Source organism: Lemur catta, chromosome 3 (genome assembly GCF_020740605.2).
Source record: "Lemur catta isolate mLemCat1 chromosome 3, mLemCat1.pri, whole genome shotgun sequence".
Classification (NCBI taxonomy): domain Eukaryota; kingdom Metazoa; phylum Chordata; class Mammalia; order Primates; family Lemuridae; genus Lemur; species Lemur catta.
In genome coordinates this window covers 78,152,997-78,171,823 of record NC_059130.1, presented here as the reverse complement: position 1 = coordinate 78,171,823, position 18,827 = coordinate 78,152,997, and the positions used below count along the sequence as shown (strand labels likewise).

General features: G+C 43.0%; 1 protein-coding gene and 1 non-coding gene across 5 annotated transcripts in view; both read left to right on the top strand.

Moving 5' to 3' along the window:
- Positions 1 to 18,827, top strand: part of ALG6 (ALG6 alpha-1,3-glucosyltransferase) — a 55,211-nt gene that overhangs the window by 5,423 nt on the left and 30,961 nt on the right. For 2 of the 4 annotated variants that reach the window (XM_045547850.1, XM_045547851.1), the window contains exons 2-3: positions 11,109 to 11,372; positions 15,482 to 15,566. In XM_045547850.1, the coding sequence (XP_045403806.1) occupies positions 11,291 to 11,372; positions 15,482 to 15,566 (167 nt within the window). In that variant the 5' untranslated portion in view covers positions 11,109 to 11,290. Of the gene's footprint in view, positions 1 to 714; positions 971 to 4,522; positions 4,721 to 11,108; positions 11,373 to 15,481; positions 15,567 to 18,827 lie in introns of those variants that run through there. The other 2 variants (XM_045547853.1, XM_045547852.1) reach the window with 2 other exon arrangements.
- LOC123636248 lies at positions 9,932 to 10,018 on the top strand. The gene has a single exon (XR_006734442.1). It is a non-coding gene; the product is annotated as a small nucleolar RNA SNORD16 (small nucleolar RNA).

Below are 18,827 nucleotides of genomic sequence, written 5' to 3'. Positions count from 1 at the left end.
TGGCGGGGATATTTGGGGGTATTTCTGGAAGTGTCACAGTAGGATTGTAGAGCGGTGGTGGTGTATCATCTTCAGGAGCTTCCTGATGGATGCGTTTGGACAGTTTAGAGTCTCTGGTCCTTTGGGCCACAAAAATCCTGCTCTATCTCTTATTAGCAAAGAACCGGACCCAAGGGGCCTGGTCTGAGCAATCTCTAACCATGAGTCTATGTAAGGGAATTGGTCGGGGTGGCCGGGAGTCCCAGTCACGATTCTCTAAACTGCTCGCGTGGTAGGGAGGTCTAAGGTTCCTGTTGCAGGCCAGTCGACCCCGAATGTGGGCCATTCGTGTTCACAGAGCACCCTAAGCCTATTGGGACTCAGTGTGACGACGTAATCTCTCATGAAACCCTTCTTAAAGTTCTTTAACATGCATTTAAGGACTGTAGGCTTAGATTCTACGCTACCCATCCTAGACCCTTGGACGGTGTCGCAACTGAACAGACAAAGCAGGGGTTTCTCTCAGGTGTCCGCCTGGCTGCGTCCCTGGCAGGAACCTAGGCGCATCTTGGTGAAGGTGTGTCTGTATAAACCCGGGGCCAGGTTGCTCACTTTAGGGGAGTGAATCACCATTATGCCCTAGGACGCCGCCACAGAACCGCGGGTGAGGACCCACACAAGTTCCGTAGCCGTAGCCATGGAACCACAGTCACTCTTCACTCACTCATTCAGAGAGGCAGAGGTTACACATTCCTGCCCTGGGAATTCCCTGCACTCAGGAGGTGATCGTGCTCCTCTTCTGTGATCTCACAGGTCTGACTCCGAGGGGTCCCGGGATCTTACCTGGTCCCATGCCTCCAGACCTGATTTGACTTGTCAGTCCCTGCAACGTGTCCGGGCGAGTTCGGGACCCCGCAGCCAGCGGGAGATCCCGAGGAGCGAAGATATTCTGCAAAATGGTGGTTGGCACCAGTTCGCTTCTGTCGCCTAGGTCTGCCGGTCATTGTGCATGTCCCCGAATGGGTGGCTTCAAGGGGCCAGTGCCGTAGGTTTTCCCAGTCAGGGAACCAAAATGTTACAGCAAGTGTTACAGCGGGTGGTTCAGAGGACAAACCAAGGGGCACACGGAGAGTCGGAGAATCAAGGTTTATTCGCTGTCGGGCTCAGAGGGCTCTCACCACGAAATTCTGAGCCTCGCCTACTCGATTTTTCCCACTTTTATTAAGTTGGGGTGGTCCGAGGGGTGTTGTCTCAGGTGGCTAATGCCCTCCAGGTAATAGGTTAGTTGATGTGTCAGGTAATAGGTGTAGTGTTATGCTGATGTGCCAGGTAATAGATTAGTTGCCGCTCCAGGGAATAGGTTAGTACTATGCTGATGCGCGTCTTCTGTGAGGGGTGGGGGTCTCAGGTGGCTGATGTGCTGCCAAGTAATAGATGGGGGTTTTCCTGATCAATAAAACATGAATGGCAAAAGATTAGCCAGTAAGCTGGGTTAAGAGGATTCCAGGCAGAGGGGACAGAAGTGGAAAGGAACTTCAATGTGAATGAACTTGAAAGGTTCTAGGAAGAGAGGGAAGACCTTGTGGGAAAGTGTGAGGAGCTGAAGTTGGAGAGGCATGCAAGGGTCGGATGTTAGGAAGTCTTGTGGCTGGGGTATTTGGATTTTATTCTATGTTTTATTCATGTCAAGGAGATGTTTTTGATGTCCTTCAGCTTCCAGCATGAGCCACTTATGGAGGATGGGAAGGTTTATCATTTTACTCATCAAGAAAGCCCTACAAAAGTGGCAAAACTAAGCAGCCATTAGGGAATTAGGGGAAACATTAACATATTGAGAGACCAAGTCATGATTTATATTAATTCAGCACATAATTTGGTTCTAAAATCAGATTTAGAAGATACTTTAGAAATTAATTATCTATTCTAACACTCTAAAAATATTCCTGTCAAGTAGTTGCTCAGTTTCTGTTTGAACTTGTTAAATAGGAACTCCCTTTTTGAGAAGTTCATGTTGGTTTCGGACAGCTCTAAGTTTTAGAAAAGTTTTCCTAATATTTAATCCAAATACCTGTGACATTGGTCATCACTTCTGAGTCCACACAGAACTGATAATTATTGTAAGGGTGGTGGCGGGCACCCCTCCCCTCCCTAATAGAAAAAGAAGAAGCCCCTCCTACTCTTCCTTACCGCCCTAAAGCTGAAACAAAGAAATTCCTCACTCTTCCCAATGAAACCTTCCCTCCAGAGAAACTCCCATCCCCCACCCCTAAAAAAGTATATAAGCCCACCCAGACTTCTGGGCGGGGCAGCTTCTCTGGTTCCACTCGTGGGACCATGAGGCCCGCCTGGGCCCCTCTCTTGGGACCTGTTACCCCCACCCGGGAGCACCCCAATAAAGCCTCTTTACTTATCCCTTTTAACTGTGCTCGTCTTTCTCTGGCGCCGCCCACTTCGTTCTTAAAACCTTACATTTGGTGCCGAGACCCGGGAAGGGCGTTTGGCTGCGCCGGCCCGCTCTGGGGTCTTGGCTGCGCCACCCCTTTCCGAGAACTCTCGCATTCTGGACCGAGACCTCTGCTGACTGCCTTTGAGTCCCTGATTGACGACCTCGGCCTGGATGAGTCACCCCGTGTTATGTCAACCCGGATTGCCCACTGGGAGCCTCCGTTCCCTCCGGGAAACTCTTCTCTGTCTGTTAAACCGTGGTCCTTCCGGAGACCTCTGTTTCCATCTGGGATCCCTCCAGAAATCGCGGGGCCCATGCCAGAGGTACTCCCCGGCTCCGGCCTGGGATTGAGGAATTTGGGGATGCCCGATTCCTCTCTTCCCTTTTAGTCCGTGGCAGTGTAATCTGAATGGAGACGTCCCTCCATTTGCACTCACCATCCAACCTCGGGCTTGTTCCTGGAACATCTCGTTGGTTCTTGGGATCCTGGATCCCTTCTCTTTGCCCACATCGGAGGCTCCCCCGTTCCAGGGGCTGAGGCTATTTGGGGATGCCTGAGTTCCTCTCGCCCCTTTCCGTACCGGCACACTAGTCTCGGGCGGAGACGTCCTCCCAGACTTTTGCTGCCTCTGTAGCCAGGAAGCTGTTCCTGGCTATTTCCCCATCCGGGTTGAGGTGACATGGGTAGCCAAAATTCCAAAATTCCCTGAAAGATGCTCCTGGGGTGTCTGCTGGCCAATCTGAAGGCCCTGGATTTAGACATCCGGCCCGAGGGCCTCATTCTTTACTGCAACACTGCCTGGCCAATGTATAAATTGGACAATGGCGCCCAATGGCCTGAAAATGGGACTTTCGATTTCAATATTCTGCAAGACCTTGATAATTTTTGTCATAGGAATGGCAAATGGTCAGAGATCCCATGTGTCCAAGCCTTTTTCTGTTTGCACTCCCATCCTTCTCTCTGACCTGTCACCCCGCACAGGTCCTCCTTGCGCAGGGTCCTCCACCGCCCTCCACCTCTTCTCCCTCTAACTCTGCACCAGGCATCTCCTCAGATGCCGCTTTTGCTTTCTCTGATCCACCTGACTCAGCTCTCCCCTCCACTCGACCTCCACCATATCCGGATGCACACTCTCACCCTTCCGCGCCACCCAGCTGCTCGCCGCCGACATCTCCATCAGCCGTCACACTCGCTCTCGCGTAAACCCCTCTGATCAGTCTCTCCTCTGTCCGTTACAGGAGGTGGTGGGCGCCGAGGGCATCTTACGGGTGCATGTTCCCTTCTCCCTTTCTGGCCTCTCCCAGATTGAAAAGCACCTAGGTTCGTTTTCTAATGACCCTATAGCCTATACCAAAGAGTTCCATTACTTGACACAGGCATATGACCTTACCTGGCATGATATTTTTGTTACACTATCCTCTACCCTTACTACTGATGAAAGGGAGCGCGTCTGGACGGAGGCTCAGGAACATGCTGACAATGTCCATCTTACAGACCACTCTATGCCAGTAGGGGCCGAGGCTGTCCCTCGCAAAGAGCCGGAGTGGGAATACCAACTCAACACCCCAGCCGGCCAGGAGGGCAGGAAACGGCGGGACTGCATGTTGCAGTGTGTTCTTGCCGGCCTCCAGGCCACCGCCCACCGTGCTGTAAATTATGATAAACTCAGGGAAATCACTCAAAGGGCAGACGAAAACCCCATGGCCTTTCTCAGCCACCTTACAGATGCCCTTATCCAATATACCCGCCTAGATCCTACCTCCCCCGTGGGGACTACTGTCATTGCAACTCACTTTATTACTCAGTCCTCCCCTGACATCAGAAAGAAACTCAAAAAGGCAGAGGAGGGCCCTCAGACCCCTATCCGAGACCTGGTGAATATGGCATTTAAAATCTTTAATTCCCAAGATGAACAGACGGAGGCCCAAAGGGAGGCCTGTGTCTGCCAAAAGACACACCTGCAGGCCCAAGCCTTGGTTGCAGCCCTGAGGCCGGCGGGACCCGCGAAACCATCGACCTCATATAAGGCGACCAGCCGCGCTCCACCAGGCACCTGCCTCAAGTGTGGTAAGGAAGGCCACTGGGCCAAGTGGTGCCCACAGCCACTTCCACCCACCACGCCTTGCCCGGCATGTGGTCAAGAGGGACACTGGAAAAGTGACTGCCCCTTGGGACAAAAGTCCAGAGAGTCAGTCCTTCCATCCCTAGACCTGCCAATGGCAGTTTTGGGTCTGGCTGCTGAAGACTGAAGAGGCCCCGACTCAGCGACCCCGATCACCCTCCCCGAGCCCAGGGTAACGATCAAGGTAGCGGGTAAGGCAGTGTCCTTTCTGATTGACACGGGGGCTACCTACTCTGTCCTGCCTTCCTTTTCAGGCCCTACTTATCCTTCCCAGGTGTCGGTCATGGGTATTGATGGAAATCCCTCTCAACTCCCCACCACCGGTCCCCTAACCTGTCTAATAGATGACCGTCCCATCACCCATTCCTTCCTTATCATGCCCTCCTATCCCGCTCCACTATTGGGAAGGGACTTATTAACCAAGCTGGGCACAACCCTCCACTTTTCCTCCGGAACCTCTGCCCTCCTTCTTTTATCCCTCTCTCCAGATTCCTCAGCTCTGCCCACAGACTCTCCCCCCTTACCAAGTCCTACATACCCCCTCTCTCCTGAACTCGTAGACCCTCGGGTTTGGGACACCTCCACCCCAGTGTGGCCACACACCACACCCCCATCCTCATTCGACTCAAAGACCTTTCATCCTTCCCTTCCTGGCCACAGTTCCCTATTTCACCAACCCACCGCAGAGGTCTAAAACCCATCATAGAACGTCTCCTATGCAAAAAACTTTTAATTCTGACCGACTCTTTCTATCACACACCCATTCTCCCGGTAAAAAAGCCAAATGGCTCCTACCAGCTAGTCCAGGACCTCAGACTCATTAATGAAGCAGTTGTCCCCATACACCCTGTAGTGCCTAATCCCTACACTTTACTCTCTCATATTCCACCCTCCACCACCCACTTTTCTGTCTTGGACCTCAAAGACGCTTTCTTTACCATTCCTTTAGACCCAGCCAGCTACAATCTCTTTGCCTTTATGTGGGAAGATCCTGACACAAACATGTCTCGACAACTCACTTGGACTGTCCTGCCCCAGGGGTTCAGGGACAGCCCCCCACCTCTTTGGTCAGGCACTCGCCGAAGATCTTCTTCAATGCCCCTTACAGCCGAGTACTGTCCTCCAATATGTGGACGATTTATTACTCTGCAGCCCCTCATACTCTGACAGCCATACACACACTGCCTCTCTACCCAACTTTCTTGCCTCTAAGGGTTACTGGGTGTCACCAGCTAAAGCTCAAGTATCTGAACACACTGTTACCTTCCTCAGACTGTCTCTCACTCCCTCCTCCCGTCATCTGACTGTTGATCGCCAATGGGCCCTCCGCAATCTCCAGCCTCCCACTGCTGCTAAACAAATTCTGGCCTTCCTCGGGTTCGTTAGTTTCTTCTAACACTAGATCCCCAACTTTTCTCTCCTTGCTAAACCCCTCTATGAGGGATCACGTGCTGGCCCTCTGTTAAACCCTCAGACTGTCTGCCACGAATTCCTAAAACTTTACAACTCTCTCTTACAAGCACCCCATCTAAGACTCCCTCATCCTGAAAAAACCTTTTATCTTTACATGGATGAGTGCTAGGGCCTGGCCCTCGGTGTCCTCACCCAACCTCTGGGACCTAGTCCCATTTCCACCCCAGTGGCCTACTTATCCAAACAGCTGGACAACACAGTCCGTGGCTGGCCCCCCTGTCTCCGCGCCTTAGCCGCAGCCACTACTCTCACCAGGGAGACCCTGAAACTCTCCCTGGCACAGGACTTACATGTCTTCTCCACCCACCGTTTACAAGACCTAACACACTGCTCTTTAGCCCTCCTCACTCTGTCTAGACTACAGAAATTCCATCTCTTATTTATAAAAATCCCACTATTACCTTGTCTCAATCACCAACCTTAAACCCCACTACTTTACTTCCCATTCCATACCTCACCCTATACTCCCTTTCCTGCCCTGAGATGATTGAGGCCTCTGTTACCCCCAGGCCTGACCTGTCAGACCAACCCCTTTCTGGGGCAGACTTACCATTGTTTATCGATGACATCTCAGTCACAGGTGAGGATGGCAAATGCTGGGTGGCCTATGCCATTGTCTCTACCTCTCAGGTAATAGAAGCCAGTTTTCAGCCTCCTCCAGTTTTCCGGAGGGCACCACCTCCCAAAAGGCAGAACTCATTGCTCTCACCTGAGCCTTACACCTAGCCAAAGGTAGAATTATAAACATTTACATAGACTCAAAGTATGTATTTTTAATAGCTCACTGCCATGTTGCCATATGGAGAGAACAGGGCTTTTTCTCCACCAAGGGCTCCTCTGTTATTAATGCCACCCTTATCTCCCGTCTCCTCAAGGCCCTTCAGTTACCCACCCAATTAGCTATCATACACTGCAAGGGAAACCAGACGCACCGGTCCCCTGTCACTAAGGGAAACAACTGTGCTGATACTATTGTCCACAGCCTAACATCCCCAGAACACCCTAGTCTGGCTCCTCTTCTTTTCCTTTCCATTCCTTCCCTCCAGCCTCGCTAGCGACAGCCTTCTCGCCCAACGGGGATCAACAACCACCAAAGGGTGGGTCCTTCTTAAGGACGGCAAGCTGGCTCTCCCTAAGGCACAGGCCCTGGAACTCGTTGGCCAGGTCCACTCCTCACTTCATATCAGCACTAAGGGCCTCTCCTACTTCTTACAGCCTCTATTTTCACACCCTTCCCTATATTCTCCCATCAAAACTGTTTGCTTAGACTGACATTTGTGCCTCTGTTAACCCTCAAGGGGGCCTGAAACCCCCTGTGTCCACCCACTAGATGTGTGGTCACCTCCCCAGATAAGACTGGCAGGTCGATTTCACTCATATGTCACCTCACAGACATTTCAAACTCGTGTACAGCCGGCCTTTTCTCATTAAGCCTTTTCTCACTGACCATTATCTTCCAGCCTAGCCCCCACAGTTGGCCTCCTATTTCCCATATCTTTCTTCAGGCAACTTCTCCGTGACAGCCCGGGGACTCGTTTCTCCAATGCCGCCTGCAGGAATTATCCAGAGTGACAGTAAATCAGATGCTTCTTCATTCCTACTCTCCTCTTCCAGTCACCCCTCCACCAGCCAACTCCGGCCCATAGCCCCCACTAAGCCCCTCAAAAGCAGGAAGTAGCCAGAAAGACCGCGGCACCCTATTGTCACTAAAAGGCCGGAATGTAAGGCTGGTAGTGGGCACCCCTCCCCTCCTTAATGGAAAAAGAAGAAGCCCCTCCTATTCCTCCATACCAGCCCTAAAGCTGAAACAAAGAAATTCCTCACTCTTCCCAATGAAACCTTCCCTCCAGAGAAACTCCCATTCCCCACCCCTAAAAACGTATATAAGCCCACCCAGACTTCTGGGCGGGGCGGCTTCTCTGGTTCCACTCGTGGGACCATGAGGCTTGCCCAGGCCCCTCTCTTGGGACCCGTTACCCCCACCCAGGAGCGCCCCAATAAAGCCTCTTTACTTATCCCTTTCAACTCTGCTCGTCTTTCTTTCTCTGGCACTGGCCACTTCGTTCTTAAAACCTTACAATTATCATTTATCTGTTGCTTCCCATTTGGTACTCATGCAGTTGATTTTTGTTTTGTGTGGAGGGTTTATTTTTTTCCACATTTAAATGCGGGATTTTGAATTTGTTTGAATTTATCTTTGTTGTGATTTCTGGAGTTAGAGATGGTTGGTCCATAGATGCTGTCCAAATCTCTTTGGACCTGATCCCTTCATCCATCACTTAGTGATCCCTTCTGCCATTGTGCTCTTAGCAAACTAGATCAGCATGATGTCAGTTAAGCATTATGTTTTCTACAACTTCATTATGCCTAGTAAGTGCTTTTTTTTTTTTTTTTTTTTGAGACAGAGTCTTGCTCTGGTGCCCGGGCTAGAGTGCCATGGCATCAGCCTCCCTCACAGCAACCTCAAACTCCTGGGCTCAAGCGATCCTCCTGTCTTTCTTAGCCTCCCAAGTAGCTGGGACTACAGGCATGCGCCACCATGCCTGGCTAATTTTTCTCTATATATTTTTAGCTGTCCATATAATTTTTTTCTATTTTTAGTAGAGACGGGGTCTCGCTCTTGCTCAGGCTGGTCTCGAACTCCTGAGCTCAAACAATCTGCCGGCCTTGGCCTCCCAGAGTGCTAGGATTACAGGCGTGAGCCACCACACCCAGCCTAGTCAGTTCTATTGAAGTCTTATTTTTGTTACTTAAGGGGAAGTACTTAAATATGTTTATTTGAAACTGTGGATAGTTGACTTAACTTGGTCACCTTAGTGATTTAAATTTCCTAGATAGAATATTAGTGAAGCTATATTTTTAATTCCAGGAATTAGCATTTGTATAATGGGTTTTAAACATGATGTCTTAGCAGCAAGTAGTATTACATTGTAATTCTGGAATACATGATGCAGCATGTTGATACAAGGGGCTTTTCCAGTTAGACTGAAAAAGAATTCAAATAGTTTATAATGGCCTGTAACCTGTGTCAAAGTCAGAATCGACATCAGAAAGTGACTTACTTTTAATTTTTCCTCTTTTGTTGCCTCTGTGATAGAAGTTCCAGTGAATAATGAAATAATCAAAGGTGAATGCAGGCTGGGCATGGTGGCTCACACCTGTAATCCCCGCACTTTGGGAGGCAGAGGTGCACTTTGGGAGGCAGAGGTGAGAGGATTGCTTGAGACCAGGAGTTTAAGACCAGCTTGGGCAACACAGTGAGACCCTATGTCTACAAAAAAAAAAAGTTAAAAAAAAATTAGGTGGGTGTGGTGGTGCAGTGCTTATAGTCCCACCTAATTGGGAGACTGAGGTAGGATGATCACTCCTGGGCCTCCCAGGAGTTGAGGCTGAGGTGAGCTTTGATGACTCTACTGCACTGCCTGGGCAACAGATGAAAACACTGTCTCAAAAAAAAAAAAAAAAAGAAAAAAAGAAAAAGAAAAAGTGAATGCAATAGGAGGGAGGAAAGAAAAAGGGAATTTATATAATCCAAATTTGAATATTAGAGTTACATAGTCTTATTAAATGCTTTGAATTGTCCTACCTGATTGAGGTGCTAGACTTCATTAGTTCTGGAGTTGTCCATTGTTTTTTTTTTCTTTTATTAGAGATGGGGTCTCACTGTGCTCAGGCTGGTGTTGAACCCCAGAGCTGCAGCTATCCTCCCACCTCGGCCTCCCAGAAAGCTAGGATTACAGACGTGACCCATTGCGCCTGGCCGACCATTGATGTTTGTATTTTAAGTAAGAAAATAATTTTAGCTCAGTAGGTGGAATGTACTAATTTTACCCTAAATTTTTCAGTTGATTTATTATATTTTTCTGAGTATATTTAAAAATATATTCTGTGGTTAAAATAGTCCTTCACTTGCAATGATGTTGTAATTTGTGTCTTGCTTTGTTCTTGGCAACAGTTGCCTGCTATAAAGAAGGTTGGCAAAAATTCTTACTGAGCGAGACATACCTTTTTTAATTCCTAAAACTTGAGATATGTGGGTTTTTTTTTTTTTGAGACAGAGTCTCACTCTGTTGCTTAGGCTAGAGTGCTGTGGCGTCAGCCTAGCTCACAGCATCCTCAAACTCCTGGGCTCAAGCAATCCTCCTGCCTCAGCCTCCCAAGTAGCTGGGACTACAGGCATGTGCCACCATGCCTGGCTAATTTTTTCTATATATTTTAACTTGTCCAGCAAATTTCTTTCTATTTTTTTAGTAGAGACGGGGTCTCACTCTTGCTCAGGCTGGTCTCGAACTCCTGAGTTCAAACGATCCACCTGCCTTGGCCTCCCAAAGTGCTAGGATTACAGGCGTGAGCCACCGCACCCAGCCAATGTGATTCTCAACTGAGAAAACAGACAAAAAAGTCCATCATTTTTCAAAGAGAAGAGGAAGACGTTAATTTGCTTCCTACTTTTAAACCCTAGCCTAATGTAAAAAGTGAAAAAAAAAAGTGTGTGGTTAATTGGGTTTTACTGCTTTTGTATTTTCTCCTCAGATTTGGGGCTATTCTTAACTGTTTCTTGCAAAGGTTCATTTTTCTCAGATGGAAAGTTGGTGTGGTTGGTGCAAGTATATTTTAGAAGAAAAGAAGTCAAAACCAAACTACAGAAATTACTTTAGTAGAAGACTTTCCCAAACTACATATGAAGACAAAATTTTTCTTTCTCTGTACCAAAGATAAATCACCCCTTTGTCTACGTTTGTGGTCTTATATCTACCTGTAGGTGAACATGCTCTAGATAGAACTGACGGTGCCGTTGTCTACATATCTCTGTTGGTTTTCTTCTCTCAGAAATATTCTCTTGTGAGAGCAAATCTTTACTGTATCTTTAGACATACTGAGTCCCATTTAACAGGAAGAGTTGCTTTTTGAGGTATATTTCCCAACTAAAGGACTAGGGAATAAAGAACTTCAAACTACTCCCTTCCCTTCATCTCTCCTCAAGATTGCCCCCCCCATTCTAATTCTCTATCTTTCTACTTGATTTAATAGGTTCATTGTTATAGGTACTGTGCTTAGCTAAATCTTGGTATCTTTTTTCCCTCTAGGCTACTTCTACGTAGACATAATCAATGTTGACTGTTTGGAATTGAAACATTAAAATCTTCTCAAACTTCTAATTCCAAAGAAGTGATAACATTTTGCTGAACAAGAAAAGAAGTGACTGACTACGTGTTAAAAGTATTCTGGCTGTGGTCCTGTTTTTTTCCCTCCCTAAATTTGAAGAACTATGGAGAAGTGGTACTTGATGACAATCGTGGTCTTAATAGGACTCACAGTACGGTGGACAGTTTCTCTTCATTCTTATTCAGGTAAAACATTTTTACTGTTTAAAAGAAAGGTAAATATTCCTTTGAATAGGTGTTTGTTTGTTTTGGGAACAGTTTACAGTTTTCTAACCAGCACAGAGAAGAATTTCAGGCTTTATTGGCATGTACAAGAACATACATTTGGCCAGGCGAGGTGGCTCATGGCTGCAATCCTAGCACTCTGGGAGGCCGAGGCAGGAGGATTGATTGAGCCCAGGAGTTTAAGGTTGCTGTGAGCTAGGCTGATGCTCCTCTGAGTATCCACCCATCTTTGGAGATGATGGTGCTTCTTTTTTCTGGGTACAGGGAGGGCAGCTCTTACATGAGAGTCTTATGACCTGCTTCAGGGGAAAGTCAGTCTTTCCTGCATCTGCTGTTTTTCAAATTCCTAAACCTTAAAATATTCAGTATGCCAAGGTGCCATATTTTAGAGTAGCCTGGCCTGAACCTCATCACACTCAAGTGTGGAAGCTTAGGCTAGGTTGCTTAGTATTCCTTCTTTGTAAATGTGTATATATTTAGGCAGACTAGACTACTTGTGTATGTTATTTGAATTTAAATTTTTCTAAAATTTCTCTGTCTTACATTTTTAGAGCTGCTTATTATGTAAATTAATTTACACAGGCCTAAAAATATTGAATAAATATTGTTTGTTACTTTTAAATAATCCATGTGGAGTATACAAATTTTGATTTTAGTGTTGATTGATTACCATTTTCTTGCAGAGATTCCTCTGTACTTGATCCAAAATGTTACCAATGTTTTTAGAGCAAATAGCAACATTTGAGCTGAAGAAGATTATTTTATTTTAATGACCTTTTTTCCCCTAAGCTACATTGGCTGTTTAGGAGGAGAAAGTCATAGAGAATCAGTTTTCGTGACATATCACTCACTCATTGTTAAAGTATGACTGTGTTCTATTTAATCGGTTAGTTTCTCTCAACTTACCCATTGCTATGGAATGTATAAAATGAAGATTTTATTATGGAAAATTTTAACCAGATTCTTTTATGATGTTTAAAATCTCAGTGTAAAGACAGTATGTATTGTTAACAATGAAACTACTTGCTCTTTAAATTCAAACATAATTCTGAATAATTCAGCAATTAATAAAATGAACATTTAAGTGGTGCTTAAGCCCATTTTCCTGAGAATGAGACAAAATTGAAGCTCTATAAATATACATTAGAGTGTTTTCTTTATGTAATTCTGAATCTCATGTAAATGAATTTGTAGAATTAATCACTGTGGAAGGAATCCTTTTTGCCCTTCCCAAATGAAGCTCCCACAGGTACAGTTGGGTTGTCCTTCTGGGTTGCTTTAAGGGCACTTTAGCAGTTTTAAAAACTTAAGTACTAATTTCATAGCCAGTGTCAGCTGAATTTATTGAAGTAGGTCAGACTCTGGATAGAAACTTGTTTCCCAACCCTAAAGAGAGTCATTATCCATTCTTCTATTTGTTAGAGAATGGTAATAAATTCTTCCACATTGACCACAAGTCTAGAGCAATTTCAGAAAGCCTAGATAGTTGGATTTTTTTCAGGTGTAGGAAATTATTTGAGATCCTCTCTGACTTTTATTATCCCAGTGGATCAAAAACAAATAAAAACAAAACAAACAAAAAATCAAAATCAACTCTTTCCCCCCCAAAAGAAGCCATATTCAGTGGTTGTATTCTTTAAAATAGAAACACACACACACACATCTCTATAAAATACACATGGAAAAATGCAATTCATTGAGAAATTCTTTTTCTTTTTAAAAATATTTTTGTTATGGGCTATTCTCTCCTATTCAGTTTAATTAAACAAGTTCTTAAAGTATTACATGCCTAGCAATATATTTCCTTTGAGCTCTGGAAAATCAATTTCTCTGTCTATAGGAACTAAAATTCTTATTTGGGTAGTAATTAGGAAATAGTATAATCATATGACAAAGCATATGATACTGAAAGCGTAAGTATTATGAGAAGTCAGTAATTAATAATGAATATGCTTTTAATTTATAAAGGAAGGTTACATGGAGGACTTAAGGTTTGAGATGATTCTTGAAGGCTGGATATGAGTTAATAGAAGAAATGTATAGCATAGGGAGTAGTAAGCAGCATGAACAGAGGCTTAGAGTTTCAAAGTGCCAGACAGTAACTGGAAGATGTTTTAGGCAAGAACCAATATGTGGGCATCATGTTAAAGCAGCCCTGGCATAATTAATTGGTCTATCATCACAAATTAGTGTTGCACATCCAGTAAGTGGATAATTAGGAACTCAGAAACTGATGCCTTTTGAACTTAAAATCCTCGCTATGTCACACTGATTATATCAGCTTCCTTGCTATATCACCATTCACTGAGACTCTACTAGGTGCTACTACATCCTGAGAATAAAAAGATGAATATTATATGGTTCTTTCTGAGAAACAGGTGTGTGTGTATACAAACACATGTGTATGTATACTTGGTTAATTTTGTGCCAGTCACGCAGTGTTTATATGCTACAGAGAAATTAATCTGCTTTTCCCATGATTATCTCATAGTGGGAGTATCTTCTTGGATAGAGATTCTAGCATTTAAAGAATAGTGGTATAATTTAACTATTAAATGCAAGCAATCTACTTAAGGTAATGTTACCAAATTGGAGAAGAGCTAGGTACATTTCAGTGAGCAATATTATGCCATTCTTCAATGTGGCACACCTTCCCAATGGATTAATGAGTATATTTGACTATATGTGATTTTTACCTTACACGCCAGTTTAATAATCTGTGGCTATACTGTAGCTCTTTGAGCTTTCTCACAATTTTGTTGTCAACTGTTAATTAAATAATGAGTGGGTGTTTACTCTTTTCTAAGTGGAAATACCTTTATGTCATTTTAAGGATAATAACCTACTTTAACCAAGTTGCACAGCATTTCAGAGTAGGAGCGAACAGCATGGATTATGGAGCCAGTCCGCCTGAGTTCAAATCCAGACTCTGCTACCTATTACCTGAGTGACCATTGCCTCCATTTTTCCAGCTGTAAAGTAGGGGTAATAATAATACCTATTTCATAGGTTCATAGGCTTCTTGTATTTGGCACATAGTGACACTATCAAGTGTTAGTTATTAAAGGTCTATTATCCCTTATTTGAAATTTTTAAATTAAAATAAAACTGTAAACTGACAGTTTTTATATAATTCAACCACAAAGTCTGAACTGATTAATGTTTTTGAAATATCTAGTCTGTTTTTGATTCTATACTTAACCTTATTTGTATATTAAGTTTGTATAAGCCCTTTGTAAAATGCAGATGTTCATTGTTATTTTATGATACTTATTGGACAGTATAGTTGACAGTTTTTCCCATGAAGTGAAAATAAACTTGGGTTTCTTATAACTATTATTAGCTAAGTATAGTTGGCCCACTATCTGTGGGTTCTGCATCTGTGGATTCAACCAGCCACTGATTGAAAATATTGGGGACACAAATGAAAAAACAAAGAATAGTTGCATCTGTACTGAAACATGTAAGACTTTTTTCCTTGTCATTATTTCCTGAACAATACGGTATAACAACTATTTACACAGCATTTACATTGTATTAGGTATTATAAGTATTATAATCTAGAGATGACAAAGTATACAAGAGGCTGTGGGTAGGTTATATGCAAATACTATGCCATTTTGTAGAAGAGACTTGAGTATCCATGGATTTTGGTATCTGTCAGTGGTGGTGGGGTCCTGGAACCAATCCCCCATGGCTAATAGGGATGATTGTGATGTTAACAATAGCTTCTATTCATTGAATGCTTACTGCATGCCAGGCACTGTATTGGGTATTTTATATCCATTACCTTATTTATTCCCATTGTCCTCTATAGGAAGATTGTATTGATCCTGTTTTTAATGTGCTGAAGCTTAGGGAGATTAAGTAATTTGCCCAATGTCATACAGTCATGCAGTGTGCTAGCAGTGCTAGGATTCAGACCTCATCTCTCTGACTTTTTTGGTAACTCCTTTGTTCTTTCCCTAACCTACACTGTCTCTATATTTTAGAAAATTTTCTTAAGGAAATGAAAATCACTGATATGCTAAAGTATATTGTTGTTTTGCTCTTTTTACCTTTTGTCTTAGGTGCTGGAAAACCCCCTATGTTTGGTGATTATGAAGCTCAGAGACATTGGCAAGAAATTACTTTTAATTTACCAATCAAACAATGGTATGGATAATTTTAACTTGATTTTATTGTTTATCACAGTCAATTAATATATATTGTTTGAAAATATTTAGAAGGAAAACATGCTATTTTCTTCATCTTGAGCATCTCCTGCATACTGATAACACTATATATGCCTTGTATATTGTAAGGCCATCTTTGAAATTTCATAGTCCTGAAAGTTACCCATATACTCAGCTAGGATATGCTACTGAACTAGAACTTTGATGATAGAACACTATATGTCCTAGAAACCCTTCTGGGCATAAACTGTGGAAATACCATTATGGGCTAAAAATATTTCTTCCCTGTTCCCTCATCCTTCTCTCACTAAAGATCACTATGATTATAGCTATAGGTAAAAATAGAAGGGAGCCTTGGCAATAGCAGATTTGTGGAGCTAAGAAGGGGACCAAGGGGAGAAGGCTATAATAATAGGACTTGTTTTCAACTCTGAAAAATTCACATATGTCCTTTTGGTTCATCTTTGAGTACCCTGCATCTAGTATAAGGCATGGCACATTGTAGACTCTCAATAGAAATTTGTTGAAGGAATGATTATTTAGATGTTCTTTTTTACATGGTCTTATTTCTTTGGCTTTCACAGTGTATTATGAAGGAAGAGGTCAACTCTACCCTTCATTGGTTTTATGGTATAGCATATATGGAATCTTCTGTTTTTTATTTTTTATTTTTATTTTTTTATTGTTTTTTTTGAGACAGAGTCTCACTCTGTTGCCCAGGCTAGAGTACTGTAGTGTCAGCCTAGCTCACAGCAAACTCAAACTCCTGGGCTCAAGCAATCTTACTGCCTCAGCCTCCTGAGTAGCTGGGACTACAGGCATGCGCCACCATGCCTGGCTAATTTTTTCAATATATTTTTAGTTGTCCAGATAATTTCTTTCTATTTTTTTAGTAGAGACGGGGTCTCGCTCTTGCTCAGGCTGGTCTCAAACTCCTGTGCTCAAATGATCTGCCTGCCTCAGCCTCCCAAAGTGCTAGGGTTACAGGGGTGAGCCACCGTGCCCGGCCCAATGGAACCTTCTGTTATTTAGAACTCAGAGAATTTCATAGAAATTTTTATTAATTATTATTGCTCCCAGTCATTTGAACAGTGATGATTAACCATAATTTTATATACAAGTCTACCTAGAGATTTCACAAAGTTTCTCTTTTAGAGATATGAGATACAAAAAAGCAGTAACTTACTGGTGAAGAATATAGATGCTAGAGTTAGACTGCCTGAGTTCAGATCCTAGCTCTACTGTTGTATTTACTAGCTGTGTGACCTTTGACAAATTATTTAACATTCTCTACCACAGTTTTATCACTTGTAGAATGGAAATAATAGACTATATATTTCACTGGGTTATTGTGAGAGTTGAATAAAATAATAACATGTAAAGTACTTAGACCAGTGCTTGATATGTAATAAGCTCTCAATAAATATTAGTTGTGGTTATAGCTTCATAGAAATGTATGACTGTCATTTTTATTGAATATATTCTGATAACAACTGATGATATTATTTATTGACTTACTGCATGGCTGGTAGATTATTTGGGAGACTGGCTTTATAAACTGTTCGTATTATTCTGTTGGTTGCTTTGTTCACTGCTTTTATATAACTCTTTATCAGAGAGTTTCATGCAAGAACTTCATGTTATACTTTCTATTAATAGGTTGGCTATTCCCTTGTCAGAGTATGGAGTATTTCAAATGGAAGAGGAACCTGAAACACCTTAAATGTCTCTTAGCAGGGGAATGATTAAATAAATATATTTCTCCTGTGCACATGTGCATATTTTTTCTAGGTAGATTCCTAGAAGTAGGAATCTAAAGTTGACAGTTTTAATGGATACTAACACCAGAATATCTATTTCTACTTACCTTCACCAACACTTAATAATACCAGACTCTTACAATTTGCATTTTCTTAAGTACTTGTGATGTTGAGCATCTTTCGTTATATTTATTGATCATTATATTTCTTTTCAAAATTGCTTGTTCACTTCTTTTCCCCATGTTTCTAATGGATTATCTTTTTTTGTGATAATTTGTATGATTTTTAAATAAATAGTTGTATTAGTTTTCTATGCTGTGTAACAAATGACCACAAATGATAATTACTTAAACACACATTATTGCACAGTGTCTTTAGATCAGAAGTCTGGGCATAGCTTATCTAGGTATTCTGCTCAGGGTCTCAGAAAGATGCAATCCAGGTGTCAGTTGGGCTGCAGACTTAGAGGTGCTACCCATGAAGTATCTATTTCCCAGTTCCCTTACGCTGTTGGCAGAACTAATTTGCTTGCATCTGCAAAACTGAGGGCTTCAGTTTCTTGTTGGAAGCTACCCTCAGCTCCTAGAGTCCACTCAAATTTCTTGTCATGTGACTTCTCCAAATATGGCCGTATACTAAAACATGACAGTGTGTTTCTTAAAAGTCAGTGAGACAGAATCTGTCTAATATATCTGCTAGCAAGACAGAATCTCACATATACATAAAATGTAAGTACAAGAGTGACATCCTCTCACATTTGCCATATTGCTGGTTAGAAGCAAGTCACAGGTCTTGCCCACACTCAAGGGCAGGGGATTGTACACACTTAAGGACCTGAACACCAGGAGATGGTGGTGTTCATGGGGATTACCTTAAAATCTGTCTGCCACAACAGTATGCTACATTTTAATCATTTTCCTTGTGCGTGCGTGCGTGCGTGTGTGTGTGTGTGTGTGTGTGTGTGTGTGTAGATGTATGAAATAAATATCTTCTTCAGGTTAGTTCTTGTCTTTGAATTTTTTATGGTGTCTGTTATATAAAACTTTTTACATCTTTTCCAGTTCTTTGAACTATTCTTGCAACTTTTCTGTAACTTGGAAAGTGTTAAAAGTTAAAAATTTTTTTGTTAAAGCAAGAATATTTATAATGACTCTGGATTATATGTTAGAAAAAATTACATCTTGGAGTTAATGGCAATACTCTGCAATGTAATTTCATAATTTATGTGGTAGCCAATTTTTTTTTTTTTTTTTTGAGACAGAGTCTCACTTTGTTGCCCGGGCTAGAGTGAGTGCCGTGGCATCAGCCTGGCTCACAGCAACCTCAGACTCCTGGGCTTAAGCGATCCTACTGCCTCAGCCTCCCGAGTAGCTGGGACTATAGGCATGAGCCACCATGCCCGGCTAATTTTTTTGTATATATATTTTTAGTTGGCCAGATAATTTCTTTCTATTTTTAGTAGAGACGGGGTCTCACTCTTG